Genomic DNA, 16,473 nt, shown 5'->3' with positions numbered 1-16,473 from the left:
CAATTAGTACGCCAGAACAGAGGGTGCTTTCGCGTTGTGAATGATGTCCTGATATATTCGGTCATTTAAAATTGCGACGCGTCGCGTTCCTTCCCGCGTCCCAAGCCGCAGGCAGTTTGCATGCCTTTCTCAAGATGATGTCTGGCACAGTTGCAACCCCAAGCAGAGCATTGTCTAGTCATTTACTTGTTTGCATAAACGCGAGAACACAATAAGGGTATGTCGGGGTTAGGGATGGCATTTGACTATGCTCTGGTGGATTTTTGTGTCCTTTCCTGGCGATTACTGTGGCAATCTCAGCGCTACGGATTTGAAAACTATCGCTTGAAGGCTTCAGGTGAAGATATCGCAATTGATGATGTTTGGCCAATCAAGCGGTACTGGCTCCACGTTTGGTGGCTTCGGTGCAAATAACGCGAACAACAATACGTCCTCACTGTTTGGCTCCGCAGCAACTTCTACGACCCCCGCGTTTGGTTCGAATACGGCTACATCCTCTACTTCTCGTATGTGATATTGAGAGCTATCACTGAAATTTATGTATCTAATTGATTTTTGCAGCTTTTGGTCAATCCAGCGGATTTGGCAGTACAAACACCACTGGTACTGGCGTGTTCGGTCAAAACGCGAACCAGTCATCTGGATTTGGTGAGTCTTCTGCTGATCCGTTGTTCAGAATTGGAGTGGGCTTGCTAATCGAAGTTAGGTGGATTTGGAAATACCAGTCGTCCTACTTTCGGCTCTTCTTCGACTGGATTCGGCGGCAGTGGTGGTCTCTTCGGCAGCTCCAATACAACGCAAAACACGACCTCACCTTTCGGTTCTGGTGGCGCGTTTGGCTCAACCAATAACACAGCAGCAAATACTAGTCCCTTTGGTCAAACAAATACAGCATCCACGGGTACAGGGTTGTTCGGCTCTGCTGCAAAGCCTGCTTCCGCATTTGGTGGGTTTGGGTCGAATACCAATACCGGTGCGACCGGCACGACGACTACTGGATTTGGCGGTGGCTTTGCAGCATCCATTGGTACAACAAATCAGGGAACTACAGTCCCGTTTGAGCCTGTCCAAGAGAAGGAAGCATCAAGTAATATTACCAATGCGTTCCAAAGTATCTCATGTATGCCTGCCTATCAGAAATTCTCATTTGAAGAGCTAAGAGAGCAGGACTATGCCCAAGGTCGACGATACGGAAATGCTAGTGGCGCTGGTGCGTTTGGTAAGCCCACAGGATTCGGGACTGGTACGTTTGGTCAGACCAATACATTCGGTCAAGCTAGCACGTCGACGGGTGGCACGGGATTGTTTGGTAGCACTACAGGCCAGCCCAGTACGTTCGGATCATCGACCAGTGCATTTGGCTCAAACAGTAGCAATACTGCAGGAGGATTATTTGGTCAGAAGCCGGCTTCTGGGGGCCTGTTCGGGTCCACGAGCACTTCCAACAATACTGGCACCGGTCTCTTCGGTAATACTTCCAGCACCGCAGGATTTGGCTCGAACAGTACTCCTACTTTTGGTCAGACCAATACCAATGCATTTGGAGGTACTAGCACATTTGGGCAAGGTAGCGCCACCCAAAATAAGCCCGCTTTTGGAACTGGTTTTGGTGGCTTCGGAAGCAGCAGCACGGCAACTACCAGTGCTCCAGCATTCGGCACGAATACTCCGGCATTTGGAAGCAACGCGACGAATACTGGAACTGGACTTTTCGGTAATACTGCAAATAATACTTCCACGTCAACTTTTGGTCAGCCTGCTACTACAGGGTCGTCGACATTTGGCGGATTCGGGATGAACAGTAATACAACGACTAGTCAGCCGCCTGCATATGGTGCTTTTGGTGGGACCGCCAGTGCGCAGAATAAGCCAACATTTGGCACTGGTTTTGGAACAGCATCTAACACCACGTCGGGTATTGCTCCTTCGCTGTTTGGTCAGCAGCAGAACCAACAGAACAAGCCACTATTTAGCGGTGGTTTCGGTCAGACTCAGACTCAGCAGCCAGCCACAGGTGGTGGTTTATTTGCCCCCTCTGCGCCTCAGACAGGCACGTCCCTATTCAGTACCACGAATAATGCCATAGGTAGTGGTACTGGATTGTTTGGAAACGTTGGCACGAGTCAGCAATCCAGTGCACCAGGCGGAGGATTATTCGGTGCAAAGCCTCAAACTAGCCTATTCGGCAACAACCAGGTGCAGAATACGAGCACGTCTTTGTTTGGCGGAAACACCGCGACAACTGGCGGATTTGGCACTCAAACTGGTACGTCATTGTTTGGAGGCAATACCCAACCGCAGACCGGTCCACTCTTCGGGAACTCACAAATGGGTGGAGTAGGTGCTCTACAAGCTCCTCTCCAGGCGTCGATCGATCAGAATCCATTTGGTTCAAACCCTCTGTTCAATTACTCCAATCAGATAGTGTCGTCATCGCCCGGGCCTATCGCAACTCCCATCTCGTCGTCATCAGCTCAGAAGAAGAAACCCGCGATGTTGCCTACGTACAAATTGTCTCCACGCCCGCCTTCTAGTCCTCGACCAAAGCCAGCAGCAACTAGGTCTGTGGCTGGCGGTTCTACTGCTCCGGCACCAACTTTGAGCTCTACTCGCAGTCTGTTGTTCGATGGTCTTGCCGACAAAGCTATCTTGTCTTCAGAAGCTTTCAGTCCTCGAAACGATATTCGCAAGCTCGTTATTGATCGCAAGGTTACAGAAGCTGATATTCTGTCTGGTGGTGCCGACATGACGAAGTATCATGAGCCGACTCCAAATTATCAAGAGAAGCGTGTGGCATTTTCCGATACGAAGGAGACCAAGGAAAAGTCAACTACATCTTTCCCGACGACCGCCACTTCGACGACCCTGAAAAGTTCTATCTCAAATTCTGCGATCTCTCCTGGTGAACCTCCATCCACTTTAAAACCAACGAGCTTAAGTACCGAGAAACAAATGCCTAGCCCGCCTGCGACAGGTCACAATCTGAGAACTGCATCTGGACCTAGCTCTGTTGTTGAGGACGATGGATACTGGAGTTCGCCTAGTGCCTCAGTTTTGCGAAAGATGAGCTTGAAAGAGCTCGAAGGTGTGGCCAATTACAAGGTTGGAAGAAAGGGTTATGGCGAAGTTTCATTCAACCGACCGGTGGATTTATCAGCATTTGCGCATCCTGAGCAGATCCCCGGACAGTTAGTTTTGTTTGGGCCTAAAACGTGCACCGTCTATCCCGATGATTCAATCAAGCCGGAACAAGGAAAGGGCTTAAATGTCCCTGCTACCATTACTCTTGAGAAATGCTACCCTGTTGCAAAAGATACGAAACAGTCTATCACGGAAGTCGATCATCCGCTGGTCCCCGTTCATATTGAACGTCTCAGGAAAATGAAGGATACACAGTTCATTACATACATCGCCGATTCCGGAACTTGGGTTTTCAGCATCGAGCATTTTAGTATCTGGGGTTTGGTCGATGACGAGGATGAGTACGATGCTCCTGCAGAGCCGGTTAAGATGCCTCCCCTAGCGGTTGTTGCTTCACAGCCGTTTGCAGGTCTTCGTTTTGCACAATCTCAGTCACCGGGCCTTAATTACTCTCCAATGAAGACCGACGAAGTTTCTGCCGTCAAGCTGACTCCTCAACACATGCAAGATCTTTCGATGTCGTCGACTGAGTATGATTCTGGCCGTGCAAGACTACCTGGTGATTGGAACGTCGAATCGTCTTATGACTTTAGGCCAGACGACACTCCTCTGCGCGGCAAGTCTTTTTTACCGGCAAGGGGTACTTTGCAGAGTGGAGAAGTCATTCCTTCATTCGAAATGAAATCCCCAATGACTGGAGATATCTCTGCCAGTCAAGTGTATAGTGAAGACGACGAGATCATTTCGGATGAAGATAAGGAGTTCTACGATGATGAAGGTGCCCACCTTGAACACTCGGTGATGGATGACGAAGTTGATATTATTGAAGATTCGAGAGCCATGGAGCAATACGAGGGAGAGGAGGCTATGGAGAGCTCGATTGACGTACCGATTGGGCGAAGTTGGCTTGAACAATTGAAGTTTGCACGAGTAGGAAGAAGTATGTGGGCTGTTGTTGATGCTGAGAAGGAAGAGCTGATGGCATGCACGAAGCAGTCTTCTCGTCTCGAGGAGTACAAGTTTACATTTGCGGATCTTGATGCTGAGTTATTTGGCCGTGATAGCTGTGTAAGTACTTTTACGTTGCTATTGAGCAGTGTTTCTGAAACTGACGGATAACTAGTTCGACGGCGGTTCAGGTCAGAAGTCTGATCGGGATATTCTAGCTCCTCGCTCAGGAACTTCTCCCAAATTTTCAGCGGACGGAAGGATTTTCACTGTTTCTGGCAACAAGCTTTTCACAAAAAGATTGGATAACGTTATTCTTGATTCGAATTCCAATTCAAGCTTTGACTTTCTTAGCGTATATTTAAGCAATTCTACTGCCGTATTGCGAGATGGAGAGTTGCCGCTATTCAAACCAAATCCTAGCTTGTCCTTCGGCAACGTTCTGGATTTCTATTTGTGTTCCACAAACGCGGATCAGCGCGTGATTGATGTTTGGAAATTAGCCAATATTTTGTTTGATGACTCGCCGTTGGATATGGAATCTTTGAATCCCGAGGCTGACAAGGAAATTGCTCTCGAACTTTTAAGAAAGGCAAGATTGTCGGCATTGTTTGAGAACTTGGTCGAGAAGGATGTTGCAAACGATCTCAGCAGGCTGCCTCGTGAAGAGACCGTTTTCACTTTGTTATCTGGTCACCAGATTGAGGAGGCATGCATCGAAGCTGTAAAGGATAAGAACTTGCATCTTGCGACGTTACTCCCATTGATTGGGGGCGATGCTGATTTCCGACGAGATATTAAAAATCAAATCAACGATTGGGTCACCAAGAACGTTCTTTCAGAGATTCCAACGTCTATCCGAAAGGTCTACGAGCTTTTGTCCGGGAATACCTCATTGGCAAAAAGCTCGGTGGGAGGATTTTCAGAAGGCAAAGTGCCCGAGATCTGTGTTTCCAAAGGTTTGGATTGGAGACGTGCTTTCGGTCTCAGGCTTTGGTATGAAGTCTACGAGGAAGATAGTATAGAAAAGGCTGTGAAGAAGTACCAGATGGCGTTTGAGAATCTCACAGATGTGCAGTCTCCTATTCCGGGTTATTTGGAGGCTGAATCTGCTGCGGATAATAGTAAACGCGACATTTTATATGAATTGCTAAAGCTTTACGCCGATCCTTCATATCCTCTTTCACTTGCAGTTTTGCCGACCAATATTTCGCCGCTGCCTCTCAATTTCGCTGTTTCGTGGCAATTGTTCAATATTTTCGTTCGGGTGAAGCGGATTCGGGAGGTTGATGGTGAGGTACTAGCCGCCGGTGACAAACTGAGTGCCGATTTTGCGTGGCAATTGGAGAGCGCTGGACGATGGAAAGACGCCTTGTTTGTACTACTTCATATCGAAGATGCTGTCATTGCTCGTCAATCTGTTCAGGAATTTCTAAGCCGACATGTGCCAGATATTCAGAAAGTTACTGAGGATGAGGAATATCTGCTGAATGTTTTGCGTGTTCCCAAGGTTATGATTTTGACTGCTAAGGTAAGCTTGGGCGATTGAATAAAAATAAGCTCAGTATATTTGTTTTATTATTAACCTATTTATAGGCTCTACATGCTCGGTATATTCATGAATCAGTGAAAGAAGCGCAGTATCTTCTTGACGCGTCTGAATGGAACGAGGCGCATTCAGTGATCATTCACACTGTGGGTCCCAAAGCTGTGATTTCCGAGTCCTTGGACGACTTATTGGCTCTCCTTTCTCGCTTCAAAGACGTAACAGGTATCTCGAACTGGAAGGTGGGTGGCCAAGTATACCTCGACTATATCAATGTAGTGAAGACCGCTAAGTATGAGAACGTTGACTTGTGGTGGCCCAAGGATATTCGAGGGTTGCCTGTGCAAGGAGTAAGTCTGGAGGATTCATTGGAGCGACTACGTAGTAGTTTGAGATTGATTAACTATGCGTCGTTGGGATTTACAAGTATGGTGGCCGTACAAGAAATGGCGAGAATTGTCGGCGTTGACATTTAAGATCGATTGAGTACGCTAACTTGTGTATTATAAGATTCTATTCTGATGAGATAATGATAGAAGTATGCCAGATGTACAATTATATGTATTTTGTTATCTGTTTATGTATGCATTACTTGATTATTCGATTGCGTGTACTTCTCCGTATTTAGTTAGTAATGCTATGATGTATGTTTACGCCGTCATTTAAAAAGTTTGGTTTAGGAGCAAAGCATACCGTTAACTACACGGTTCCCAGAACACCGACTTCATACGGTTAATGGCTCTTAGCCACTTCAGGTTCAAAAGTCGATGGTATCCTGACTCTCTTGTTCAGTCGTATCACCTACGCACTAGCGGCTCTTCTCCCGTAGTGACTCCATCTCCATTCGATTTCCTTTTCTTCTTTCTCGGGCTTGGCTTGAATTTCCGTCTGCAAATTGCGAACTGCTTCTACAAGCCCATTTGTTAACCTAGAAATCGTTCGGGGGGCGTGCCATGGTTCTCCGTCGGATAACTACAGTATCCAAGCTTTGGTCATCGTTTTTCATCCTCCATCTCATTCATTCCAATTGACTCCAATGTTACGCGCGTTCCTTACTGTTCAACTTACACTGCTGCACCTGTGTCATGGCCTAATCCCTTTCAGCTGTCTACTGTCTAGTCGTCGAACAACTCTTTGATGTTACTCTTCCTGCTGTCATATCAATCATTTGAAGAAAACTTGCACTAACAGCCGGATTTCGTTAGCGTTTCATTCCTTTGCGACAGCCTCATGGTGTCGTTTGCCTCACCCGGACCCCGTCATCTTGCAAACCTGTACTGCACTCTGTGTACTCTATCCTTCGACTTCAGTGATCTTGGCATCTAAGTCTCCAGCCTCAGAGTCGTCTAAGTCGCATTTGTTCTGAAACGACCGTTGCAGAAGCGTGCGTCTCAAATATTCGGAGCTTTCCGCGACTTATGACACTGAAATCAAATTCCTTGACTAGCTCATCCACTCCTTCCTCGAAGTTGCTAATATCTTTCACGATCGCGGTGCTTCCTTAAACATTTCGTCTGTATCACTTGGCATCTAATAATATTTCACTTGTATCGTAAACAATGCTAATGTATTCATTGTCATACTTCTCACGAGTCGGTAATATATTTCTTCGATCTATCCCACCATCTATAACAAGTCAGGTTCCTTTGAGCCTGCCAACATTGAAAGGGACCGCATTTGCATGTATTCTAGTGGCATTGTCTGTTCCGGACACGCTTTCTGATACGGATTGTAATCTTACTTGGGAAAAAGAAAACCTAGTTTTTACACCCGTCTTTCATTTGCACAATGAATGCATTCGATGTAGTTGGTTCTAGGTCCTACACCAGTTACCAAAGTCAATATGTGTGTATAAGCAATATTATATATATACAATGAGATGACTTCTATGTACAGGTGATGACGAGATCTGCCCAATGGGACCAGATACAGATATGTCGAACGCTTGGAACCGAACGGGAGAACCCAGCGAGTCCCACAAATTGCGCATCATTCAAGCGGCTTGTCTACTTCTTTACCGCATCGCTTGATCCGCTGACTTCCTGGGCTTGTATTTCTTCTAATTCTTCCTTTGTTCGGCCGCCAACTTCGAATGGCGCATCTTCGCGTGACTTGTCCAGCATGTTGTGGATCCCTCTGGTCGTTAAGGCTTTCTATGACAATGCGTCAGTGACTCCATTATCCAGATCTATGCGCTATTTTAGAGTAGCATACACCCAAGCATTCTTTATATTCTTCCCATAAATCCTCGCACTCATTATACACCTAAACAGCAATGTTGGAACAACGAGATACTTCGCGCGCTAGTTCTAATAAACCTACCCCCTTTCCCTTCAAAAATTCTAAAATGTGTCTGTCAGCATATAACCTGGGAAAGACATACTTTAAAGTCAATTTTATCGTATTCCATCTGGGATTGAGAACTTACTCTCGCTATACCACTCGTTAAAGCACTCGTCGTACTTAGCCTTCGCCTTGTTACACTCAGGTGCGAAACTTGCGGACATCAGATTTCCCATCAACTATCTCCTCTCTGGTAAAAGTAGCTACAGAATAATTGATTGATGGTGAGATAATTTAGCGTTGTAGTTGGTGGCGTGGTTAGCGGTTGTCGGTAAGTTCGGTAAATTGTAGAGTGAAGTTGGCGAGCTGGTCGTTGGGAGCAAAATAGGTCAGCCAAAAATTTCAAGACCCAGTGCATTTGAATAACAGCTCATTAGCGTACCCTTTCACAGTTACAGTGGACGCATTTACGGACGAGCAGAACTACGGGGAGATATTAGTCTAGCAGATACAATATATTACAATATACTGCGCAGAATTGTACAGGCAAGTCGTCACAGGTGCAAACAGGATACCTAACATGTCGTCAACATCACCAACCTACAGCTCAACAAGCGATCCAGAACTCGAGGCTTACAATGCTCGTGTCCTTTCCGCAGTTCTTAAGACGACACAGGCGGCTTCGAAATTATCCTCTCAAGATCTCACGTATTACAGGACTGCCGCGCCAGACGTTAGCAATGCGATCGAAAAGTGTTTGAGCCGGTTGCTAAGATTAACGAATGTTTTACTCAAAGCTGTGGGCGGCAAAGGCGAGATTAAGAGTGTGGATGAGTTGGTCGAGAAGTGGAATAAGATTGGAGAGGTGAATGATACGCTGTTCGAGAAGACGGTATGAAATTTTCAAGGTAATTTGGCGAAATGTGCTCATGATAATGATAGGATACATATTTGGATATGTTCACGAATCAGAAAAGTCAGGCCGCTGTACTCGCACCTAACATGGTACGTCTTAATTTTATGCGCATTGCTTCCTGTTACGTACGTGGAACTGGATGAAGCCTAACGCGCATTTTGCAGCCGCCGTTACAGTCTCTAAAACGGAAACGAGGCAAACTAGACCCCACTATCGCGAATGCTAACGTTGCCCGTCCACAACTCAGTTTTGAGACAAAGCCCGACAATTACGAGACTTCGCCATTTAGACCGCTGCTGACGAAGAAACCGAATGCAATGATATCATTTGAGGAGTCGTTGCAGATGGAGTATCCCAAGGATAACGGTCAGCCAAGGTACGTACTGTTTATGTTTGTGGATATGTCGTAGTCGTTACTAACTTACTAGCTATTGTAATCCGTATCAGTATGAGATTGAACATGCCAAATTCCCCAAATCGATGAAGAAGCCATGCAAGCCACTTGATCCGATGCCGTTTGAGAACACGGCGGTTAACTGGGTTGACACACCTGAAAAACTTTACACAATGTTGAAGTGTCTCAGGAATGAGACCGAGATAGCGGTTGACTTGGAACACCATGATAGCAGATCATACATCGGATTCGTTTGTCTTATGCAAATTAGCACCCGCTCGCAAGATTACCTGGTTGACACGCTGGTTCTTCGGAGTGAGTTAGAGTCGCTAAACGACGTGTTCACGAACCGCAAAATTATTAAAGTTTTCCATGGCGCGAATTCCGATATTATTTGGCTGCAGCGCGATTTTGGACTATACGTGGTCGGTTTATTCGACACATATCACGCGGCCAAGGTGTTGAATTTAGAAGGCAAAAGTCTTGGATATTTGTTAGATATATTCTGTTCGTTCAAGGCGTCGAAGGAGTACCAGTTGGCTGACTGGCGAATTCGACCGTTACCGCAGGCGATGCTGGACTATGCTCGTTCTGATACACACTTCTTACTGAATATTTACGACAAATTGCGGAATAAGCTACTCGCGTCTGGCGCGGACAAGTTGGAGTCCGTGCTAGCCAGCTCGCGGAAAGAATGCAAGCAGAAGTATGAGCGTGTGCCTTATGACCACGAATACGGCTCCGGCCCAAGCGGTTGGAAATTGTTATCCGAGAAATGGGCCCTGACGGAGGAAATAATGCCAATGTTAAAAGCAATAACGCAATGGCGGGATAGCATGGCTAGGAGTTACGACGACAGCTGGAACTACGTGTTGCCGAATCGTGCCATTTTCGGGATCTTGAAGTCTAAGCCGGTCAATGTGCCTGGAGTGATAGGTATCATTGGCAAGAACATTAGTGAGGCAGTTAAAGAGAATATTGATGAGTTGTTGAAGATTATCGTTGATAATGATCCCGGTGTTACTAGGGTTGACGTGGTTAAGGGCATCACGAGTACGAATGAGCTCGAAACTGATGTGAGGCTAATCGTGGCTGCTAATCAGAAAAATGACAAGGTAGACCCGAAAGAAAACGAAGAAATTGCTCGCAAGAGGACCGCGTTGGCAGAGGAACTTTTCTATTCGCCTTCAAAGGTCATGACTGCGAAATCACAGTTCTGGGGCTGTATTTTTGACAACGAACAGCAAGTAAGCTGAGTATGATAGCAATGCGATAAAAATATGAAAGATTTGCATCACTTAGATATTTCTAATAGTTTACAAGTGGTACGTTGTTGTAATCGTATCGATTTTTGCATGACTACCAAAGTCATTGGGTCCATTGGATAATATTAACGGTTAATAATCTTTCATTATATGAGTGACTGATTAAAGGAGAACTGTACATAAGTACAAAGACAACGAGAATATAACCGATAACTCCGAGGGCTTAATAGCCGTATACAAACCAATAGAAAACCAATGATAATGCATAAATCAAAATCCATCTCAACGTACAACGAATTACCAAGCCGTACTAATCATGTCAACCCAAATTCTAAACCAACTGGCGTAACATCATGGAAAAATTGCGCAAGGTAATTAATCTAAACCATGAACGATTCTCCGCACCCGCACTCGCCCTTAATGTTCGGGTTGTGGAACACGAATCTGTTGCTGAGTCTATCATCAACCCAATCCATCTCGCTCCCGATGATGCTGAAAAGAGCTTTTGAGTCAATAAGAACCTTGATGCCATCTTGGACGACCTCTTCGTCAAACTTTCCTGGTTTATCCACGTACTCCAGGTGATATTGAAGACCAGAGCATCCACGATTGCGAACGCCGACCCGTATTAACTTGGGCTCAGGCATGTTAAGAAGCTGCTTGATGTGAGCAACGGCAGCAGGAGTAAGAGTCATCGCAGCCTTGAGGGGCTTAAATTTGCGGTAAGTCTTCTCCGCGGGGGGAGCTTTCGTCGCCGATGATGGAGTTGAAGTGACGTTGATCAGCTTCTGAGCCCGTTCAATAGTAGGGGTAGCAGCCGATGATGAGGTGACCTTTTGTCCGGTAGGCGCAGGTAATGGGGCCGTCTTTTTTGCCTCACTGAGAGCCTTCTCAAGTTCGGCCTTGGATGGCGGGTTCTCGGAATCGAAAATGGACTCAAGTAAGTCTGATTCTGGGACCTCGGTTTTTAATCCAGCGAGACTATGCCTGCGCCAGAGTAAACCATCTCTCTGATTAGATTCGGAACCAGCATTGCTAACAGTGGTCTTCTTCTTGCTCGACTTGGAGAGGTTCGAAGGATCAAAGTGCGGGACAACTACGGTCGACTGCGGCAGGGTCTGAAGGTATCGGCGAAACAAGAGTCGACCAAGCGGAACTGCCTTTGCACAGAGTGAACTCGACGAGTATCGTAGTGAAGCCATTTGTAAGATATGTGGTGTGTATATGCTCGTTCAACTCGTTGCAAGTATGATATAAGCTAAATAGCAAGAAAGGTGTCGAAGTTGTAATTATAAACCGCAGTTCAGCAAGCGAAGCGCGTGGAGCAGTTGTGGTGGCTGTGGCGCTTTACATCAGCTCCGAATCTCCTGCATTGAAACGGGTCTGCCGTCATTGGCTAGTGCGTGGTCAATCCCTGAATTTCAGCCAACCAGAGGTCTTGTAATGTAATCAGCACGCAAGTGCATAGGCGATTGACATATATACCTTAATTCACAGTAAATAAGCAAAAGTTGGCACTAATATTGCTCTGCGTGCCATTTGCGGCACATTCACCACAGCATGCTGCTTGTTAAGAACAAGCCGCAGGTTCGTAAAAACACAAACTGTTCTTGAACTTAAAAAGAACCGACAATAATCTGTTTACATCCCGTACTCGGGTCCTATCGCTTACCAGTCTTCGACTAACTAATTGATTTTTTTCCCGCAGTACAGTCTTTCCTAACGTTGGTGCTAAGAAGGTATATACTGCGAAGTAGGCTAGTTAAATGGCAATGCGTATCACGATGAGTACAGTTTATTTGCTCGTGACTTATCTAATTTTGAAAATGCAATTTGCACCTTAAAAGAGCACTAAACAACTTCTATCTGTAATACAAATCTGATGCTTGAGCTGAACAAAGTTCCGGGATTAATGACTTATAACATTTGTAACTTTTTCTGTGGAATCTCCTTTAGCCTATGACCGGCCGTTGTCGATGGCTTCGGTAAGTTCTGCAGCTGATCGTTGTATCTCACCTCTCTCTTCACATCCAGATTCCGCATCAGATGTATATCCAACTTTCAACTAAGTGCTTATTATCGGTGGAGAACTGTCGTCATAATACACCGACTATTTGGATTACGACGTATGTGGAAATCATGGGTTACCATTGGCTTCCACTATATACAGAACATTGCGTAGCTAGCAGGTTGCGGTGCCTCTGCAGTCCCCCGATAGCCGTAAACCCCGACTCTGGCTACACACAAACTCTAGAAGCTAAGACGTCTAATAGATTCATGCATATCGTAATACATTCAAAGCAGAGTTGGGGCATCCATAATTAGCAGCCGATAACCAATAACTCCGGAAACACCCCGACCAACAACAAGAATCATCGTTCACAGTGCAAAGCTGAGACATTCTAAGTATGCAAAGTCAATCTTCAAACTCTCTTCATTATCGCCACATACTCGGCATAAGAAAGAGAAGTCTTGGAGCTCTTGTATCGCACAAGCTTGATGGACAATGTGGGCCACGATGCTCCGATATAGCCCGCTTTATGGACAAGGCTTTCCACCGTCTGCTCTTTGGACTCGAAGTGCTCAGGTGGCACATCAGGAAGGTAAGTTGCTGAGTATCGCCGTCCACTGACGATAAACGAGATTCTAATACCGTGGACTCCCCACTCCCAATCTAACGGGCCACTGGCTTCTTCGAAATCCATTAATAGAGAAACCCTAGTTTTCACGTAAGCACCTTCATAAGTCCGGGATCTGATAAATGAGATAGTACCTACCCGCACTCCAAGGACGGCAGCTCTTTTGCCAAGATGGGATTGAAGCGCGTATCATCGAACGCCCTAAACCTCTAATATTAGCGCACAAGCATTTCGCAGAAACAGTCAGTACACAGACGCAGTCCGGGCATAAGTCCTCAATCCTCTTTCCAACGGCTGCGGTTCAAAAGTGCCAATACATCCACGCAACCTCGGCTGGCCTCGCACCACGACATTCCACGTCACAAATAAAGGATAGCTACTGTGGCTCTTGTGATTCGCCGAAGTAACTTTGACAAAGCTTACTGTGTCAACTGATGACACGGAAGACGAGGACGAGCTGGTCAGTTCAGAGATCGCCGCTGAGTCAGAATTCTCAAACCAGCTCAGCGGAAGAGTCGAACGATCCTCGAAATGAGCGACGAGAACGTCGAAGCAAAATGCGCACTGTGCTTTGGATGCCATTGCTACTTATATTATGACTCAGTATCAAAGCTTGCAACAGCAGATCCAAAGCCAGTCGAGTTGCTGCGGATGCGCAGTTCAAAGCTGGAAAACAGCTGGACAAGTTGCAGGCGGCAGCGTTGACAGCGTGACACCCTTCAACCGAGCAGGCAGTGGGGAAGTAATAAGTCCACAACCATTTTGGTATACATCTAGGGCTTTAAGCAATAATCTCTTGTGCGGTTACCCAGGAGTAGTTAACTCCGGACTAGTAACCTATCTAAACCCTATTTAATGAACTTTATTTCTCGTCGTTCTGTATGTACAATGTTAAACTGCGAATTTCTTTGCAATTTATTATTACGCATAGAAGTATATGCTACGGTTGTGAACCGTATCTCACGATAATTTTCGTCTTGAGCCCAAGCAGATTCAGCGCGTTGGGATATATTGGTGGATACCTACTAAATCCGCAGGGGCGTTGACGCGATTGCGCAATCGACGGTGAGGTAATCGAACTTTTTATTTCTTAGGGATAGCGAGTTTCTGTCACCACAAACAATCCACTTGCGAAGGAACCACTGTCAATTAATTCCTAACTCGACATTGTGTTCAAGACGGAATAGCAATGGCCGATTCAATTGATACTTCTTTCTCTCGAAAAGTAAAGGATACTGTGAGTGTTTGGGATGGTTGGGTGAGGCCAGATCTTTTAACTAACAGATGACTATGAATTATAGACTGCAGGATTCGTCGGTGGTGCAGTTCAAGTTCTTATCGGTACGTCTTTAACTCACATTTAACCAATAGCTACCTCCTTCTAACAATTACAAGGTCAGCCTTTCGATTTAGTGAAGGTCCGTCTCCAAACCGGCCAATTCAGCACGCCACTAGAGGCATTTCGAAAGACTCTTGCGGCTGAAGGACCACTGGCATTTTACAAAGGCACTGCGTCGCCGCTGGTTGGTGTTGGTGTTTGCGTATCGGTTCAGTTCTACGCGTTTCATGAAGCCAGACGGTTTCTTCTGAGGAAGAGTGACAGTAGTCAACTCACCCTTCCACAATACTACCTTGCCGGAGCAGTTGCAGGAATAGCGAATAGTCCTGTGGCTGGACCAGTCGAGCAGTTGCGTATTTTATTGCAGACGCAAAAACATGATAACCGACGGTACTCTGGTCCAATTGACGCAATCAAGAAGATTTACGCCAATCAAGGATTGAAGGGTATATTTCGCGGACAAGGTGTCACCCTTCTCCGTGAGGCGCAGGCATATGGCCTCTGGTTTTTGACATTTGAATTCTTGATGCAGGAGTTGCAAAAATACGGCAAAGTCAAGCGCGACGAAATTCCAGCATGGAAAATAGCTGGCTGTGGCGCTCTTGCCGGCGAGGTTCTCTGGCTCGGCTCCTATCCTTTGGATGTCGTGAAGAGTCAGGTTCAGAGCGACAAATTTGGCAAAGAAAGTTTGTACAAGGGAGCTATTGACGCTGCGAGAAGGACTTGGCGGACAAGTGGCGTTGCTGGTTTTTGGAAAGGATTGGTTCCGACATTGTTGCGAGCTACGCCTTGCAGTGCCGGCACGTTTGCCAGTGTTGAATTGACTATGCGACTGTTGGGTTAAATTTCTGATGGAGCAAGAACAGTTATTTAGATTATTTTGCGTTTTGGATGCATTGTTATGAATCTGTATGATTAGGTAGATAGACGATGGTTTACAGAAGTATGTTTAACCTTGACAATTTAATAATTTACCCAGTAATTCGCGCGTAGCCATTGGTTATATGCACTTTGTGCGTGACAACTTACTAAGTAAGAACGACTTAAGACAATATGAGCACCAGAAAGCAGCTAAGAAGAACGGGACTGATTTTCTTTACAATTGCTCAACTGGCGCTGCGTTAGCGCACAAAATGATAAGTAATCTGATATGCATTGGCGCCAAGCGCTGGATGAGTCTGCTATATTAAGACTAATAATGGTGGCAAGTTACTAATGGGCATTAATTAGTTAGACTTTAGTCTGAAGTCTTCGTTCGAACGAAAATATCTACTTCAGAGTTCTCTTCCCCAATTTTCGTCTTTGAATCAGCGGTTTCTATATATATATAATATAAAATATACAACACGGTCAATACCGCATATTAATTCCACACGATAATCAATAAACTGTATTGACAATCAAATATCTCGTCCGACTGGTGCGAAGTCCTACATTCTGCGGGGCTTAAGCGTAAGGCATCAACTTCTTTATCCGACCAATATGATTTCCTTCTCCTCTACTTAAAGCATATCCTCCTCTGTTGGTGCGTGCTAAAATGCGGCTGCTCCAATTGCTGTTGCCGTGGTTAACACCAATTGGGCCCTTGTTATGTTTCAGTTAGATGAGAGTTCTCAACGCAACGAACCAACGACAATTGTATCCATTAGTTACATACATGCTTGAAGTGTCCAGATTTCGTCTTATGCCATCGCGCAGCTGCACCCTTGTGTGACTTCATCTTGTATTTCTTGGTCGAGCTGGACTTGTTCCGTAAGAGACTAGCTTGTGTTATACTCTTCTGCACTAGCCATGTTGTTGAAGGCCTAAATGAGGTAATGAGGGATAATCCCGCAGATAGTGTTGGCCGTAGACATGTGAATGAAATCATTGTTGAACTGTTGTGGGTCGACGAGAAAGTAACTTGGATTATTTATTATCCTTTGTAGTGAATGATTTTCGTAGTCAACTATGAATTAGAGTTTCAAAGACTTACCCGGGATAATTCATCCGGGTGAACTTT

The 16,473-nt window shown here is 45.6% G+C and overlaps 7 protein-coding genes across 7 annotated transcripts; 3 read left to right on the top strand and 4 right to left on the bottom strand.

Moving 5' to 3' along the window:
• Positions 1-358: 358 nt before the first annotated feature.
• Positions 359-6,111, top strand: V1513DRAFT_381812 (nuclear protein 96-domain-containing protein; the record flags this gene model as incomplete). The annotated part of the gene is made up of 5 exons (XM_066895082.1): positions 359-506; positions 562-648; positions 707-4,209; positions 4,265-5,620; positions 5,686-6,111. 5 exons carry the CDS (start codon positions 359-361, stop codon positions 6,109-6,111), a joined length of 5,520 nt encoding a protein of 1,839 aa, XP_066752547.1.
• Positions 6,112-7,460: 1,349 nt separating this feature from the next.
• On the bottom strand, positions 7,461-8,259 carry V1513DRAFT_448089 (uncharacterized protein). The gene is made up of 4 exons (XM_066898484.1): positions 8,064-8,259; positions 7,958-7,977; positions 7,850-7,900; positions 7,461-7,788 (listed from the first exon to the last, which is right to left on the bottom strand). Exons 1-4 carry the CDS (start codon positions 8,152-8,154, stop codon positions 7,642-7,644), a joined length of 309 nt encoding a protein of 102 aa, XP_066752546.1. The 5' UTR covers positions 8,155-8,259; the 3' UTR covers positions 7,461-7,641.
• Positions 8,260-8,335: 76 nt separating this feature from the next.
• Positions 8,336-10,925, top strand: V1513DRAFT_448086 (ribonuclease H-like domain-containing protein; the record flags this gene model as incomplete). Its single annotated transcript, XM_066898483.1, has 4 exons — positions 8,336-8,810; positions 8,861-8,923; positions 8,999-9,210; positions 9,263-10,925. Coding segments are annotated over exons 1-4 (1,804 nt in total), but the record flags the coding sequence as incomplete, so codon positions are not given.
• On the bottom strand, positions 10,619-11,824 carry V1513DRAFT_448085 (uncharacterized protein). Its single transcript, XM_066898482.1, has one exon. The coding sequence runs from the start codon at positions 11,693-11,695 to the stop codon at positions 10,874-10,876; it is 822 nt and encodes a 273-aa protein (XP_066752544.1). The 5' UTR covers positions 11,696-11,824; the 3' UTR covers positions 10,619-10,873.
• Positions 11,825-12,916: 1,092 nt separating this feature from the next.
• V1513DRAFT_459445 (AMMECR1 domain-containing protein) lies at positions 12,917-13,714 on the bottom strand (the record flags this gene model as incomplete). The annotated part of the gene is made up of 3 exons (XM_066899762.1): positions 12,917-13,211; positions 13,271-13,333; positions 13,383-13,714. The coding sequence occupies 3 exons, from the start codon at positions 13,712-13,714 to the stop codon at positions 12,917-12,919; spliced, it is 690 nt and encodes a 229-aa protein (XP_066752543.1).
• Positions 13,715-14,321: 607 nt separating this feature from the next.
• V1513DRAFT_432517 (mitochondrial carrier domain-containing protein) lies at positions 14,322-15,315 on the top strand (the record flags this gene model as incomplete). The annotated part of the gene is made up of 3 exons (XM_066896407.1): positions 14,322-14,369; positions 14,434-14,473; positions 14,528-15,315. 3 exons carry the CDS (start codon positions 14,322-14,324, stop codon positions 15,313-15,315), a joined length of 876 nt encoding a protein of 291 aa, XP_066752542.1.
• Positions 15,316-15,622: 307 nt separating this feature from the next.
• Positions 15,623-16,445, bottom strand: V1513DRAFT_448078 (uncharacterized protein). The gene is made up of 2 exons (XM_066898481.1): positions 16,129-16,445; positions 15,623-16,055 (listed from the first exon to the last, which is right to left on the bottom strand). Exons 1-2 carry the CDS (start codon positions 16,339-16,341, stop codon positions 15,918-15,920), a joined length of 351 nt encoding a protein of 116 aa, XP_066752541.1. The 5' UTR covers positions 16,342-16,445; the 3' UTR covers positions 15,623-15,917.
• Between the last annotated feature and the right edge of the window lie 28 nt (positions 16,446-16,473).

The sequence above is a fragment of the Lipomyces chichibuensis genome, assembly GCF_038497645.1.
Source record: "Lipomyces chichibuensis strain CBS 12929 unplaced genomic scaffold V1513scaffold_25, whole genome shotgun sequence".
In the NCBI taxonomy this organism is placed as follows: Eukaryota; Fungi; Ascomycota; class Lipomycetes; order Lipomycetales; family Lipomycetaceae; genus Lipomyces; species Lipomyces chichibuensis.
The sequence above is the reverse complement of the archived record's forward strand: the minus strand, read 5'-3'. Positions and strand labels throughout refer to the sequence as shown.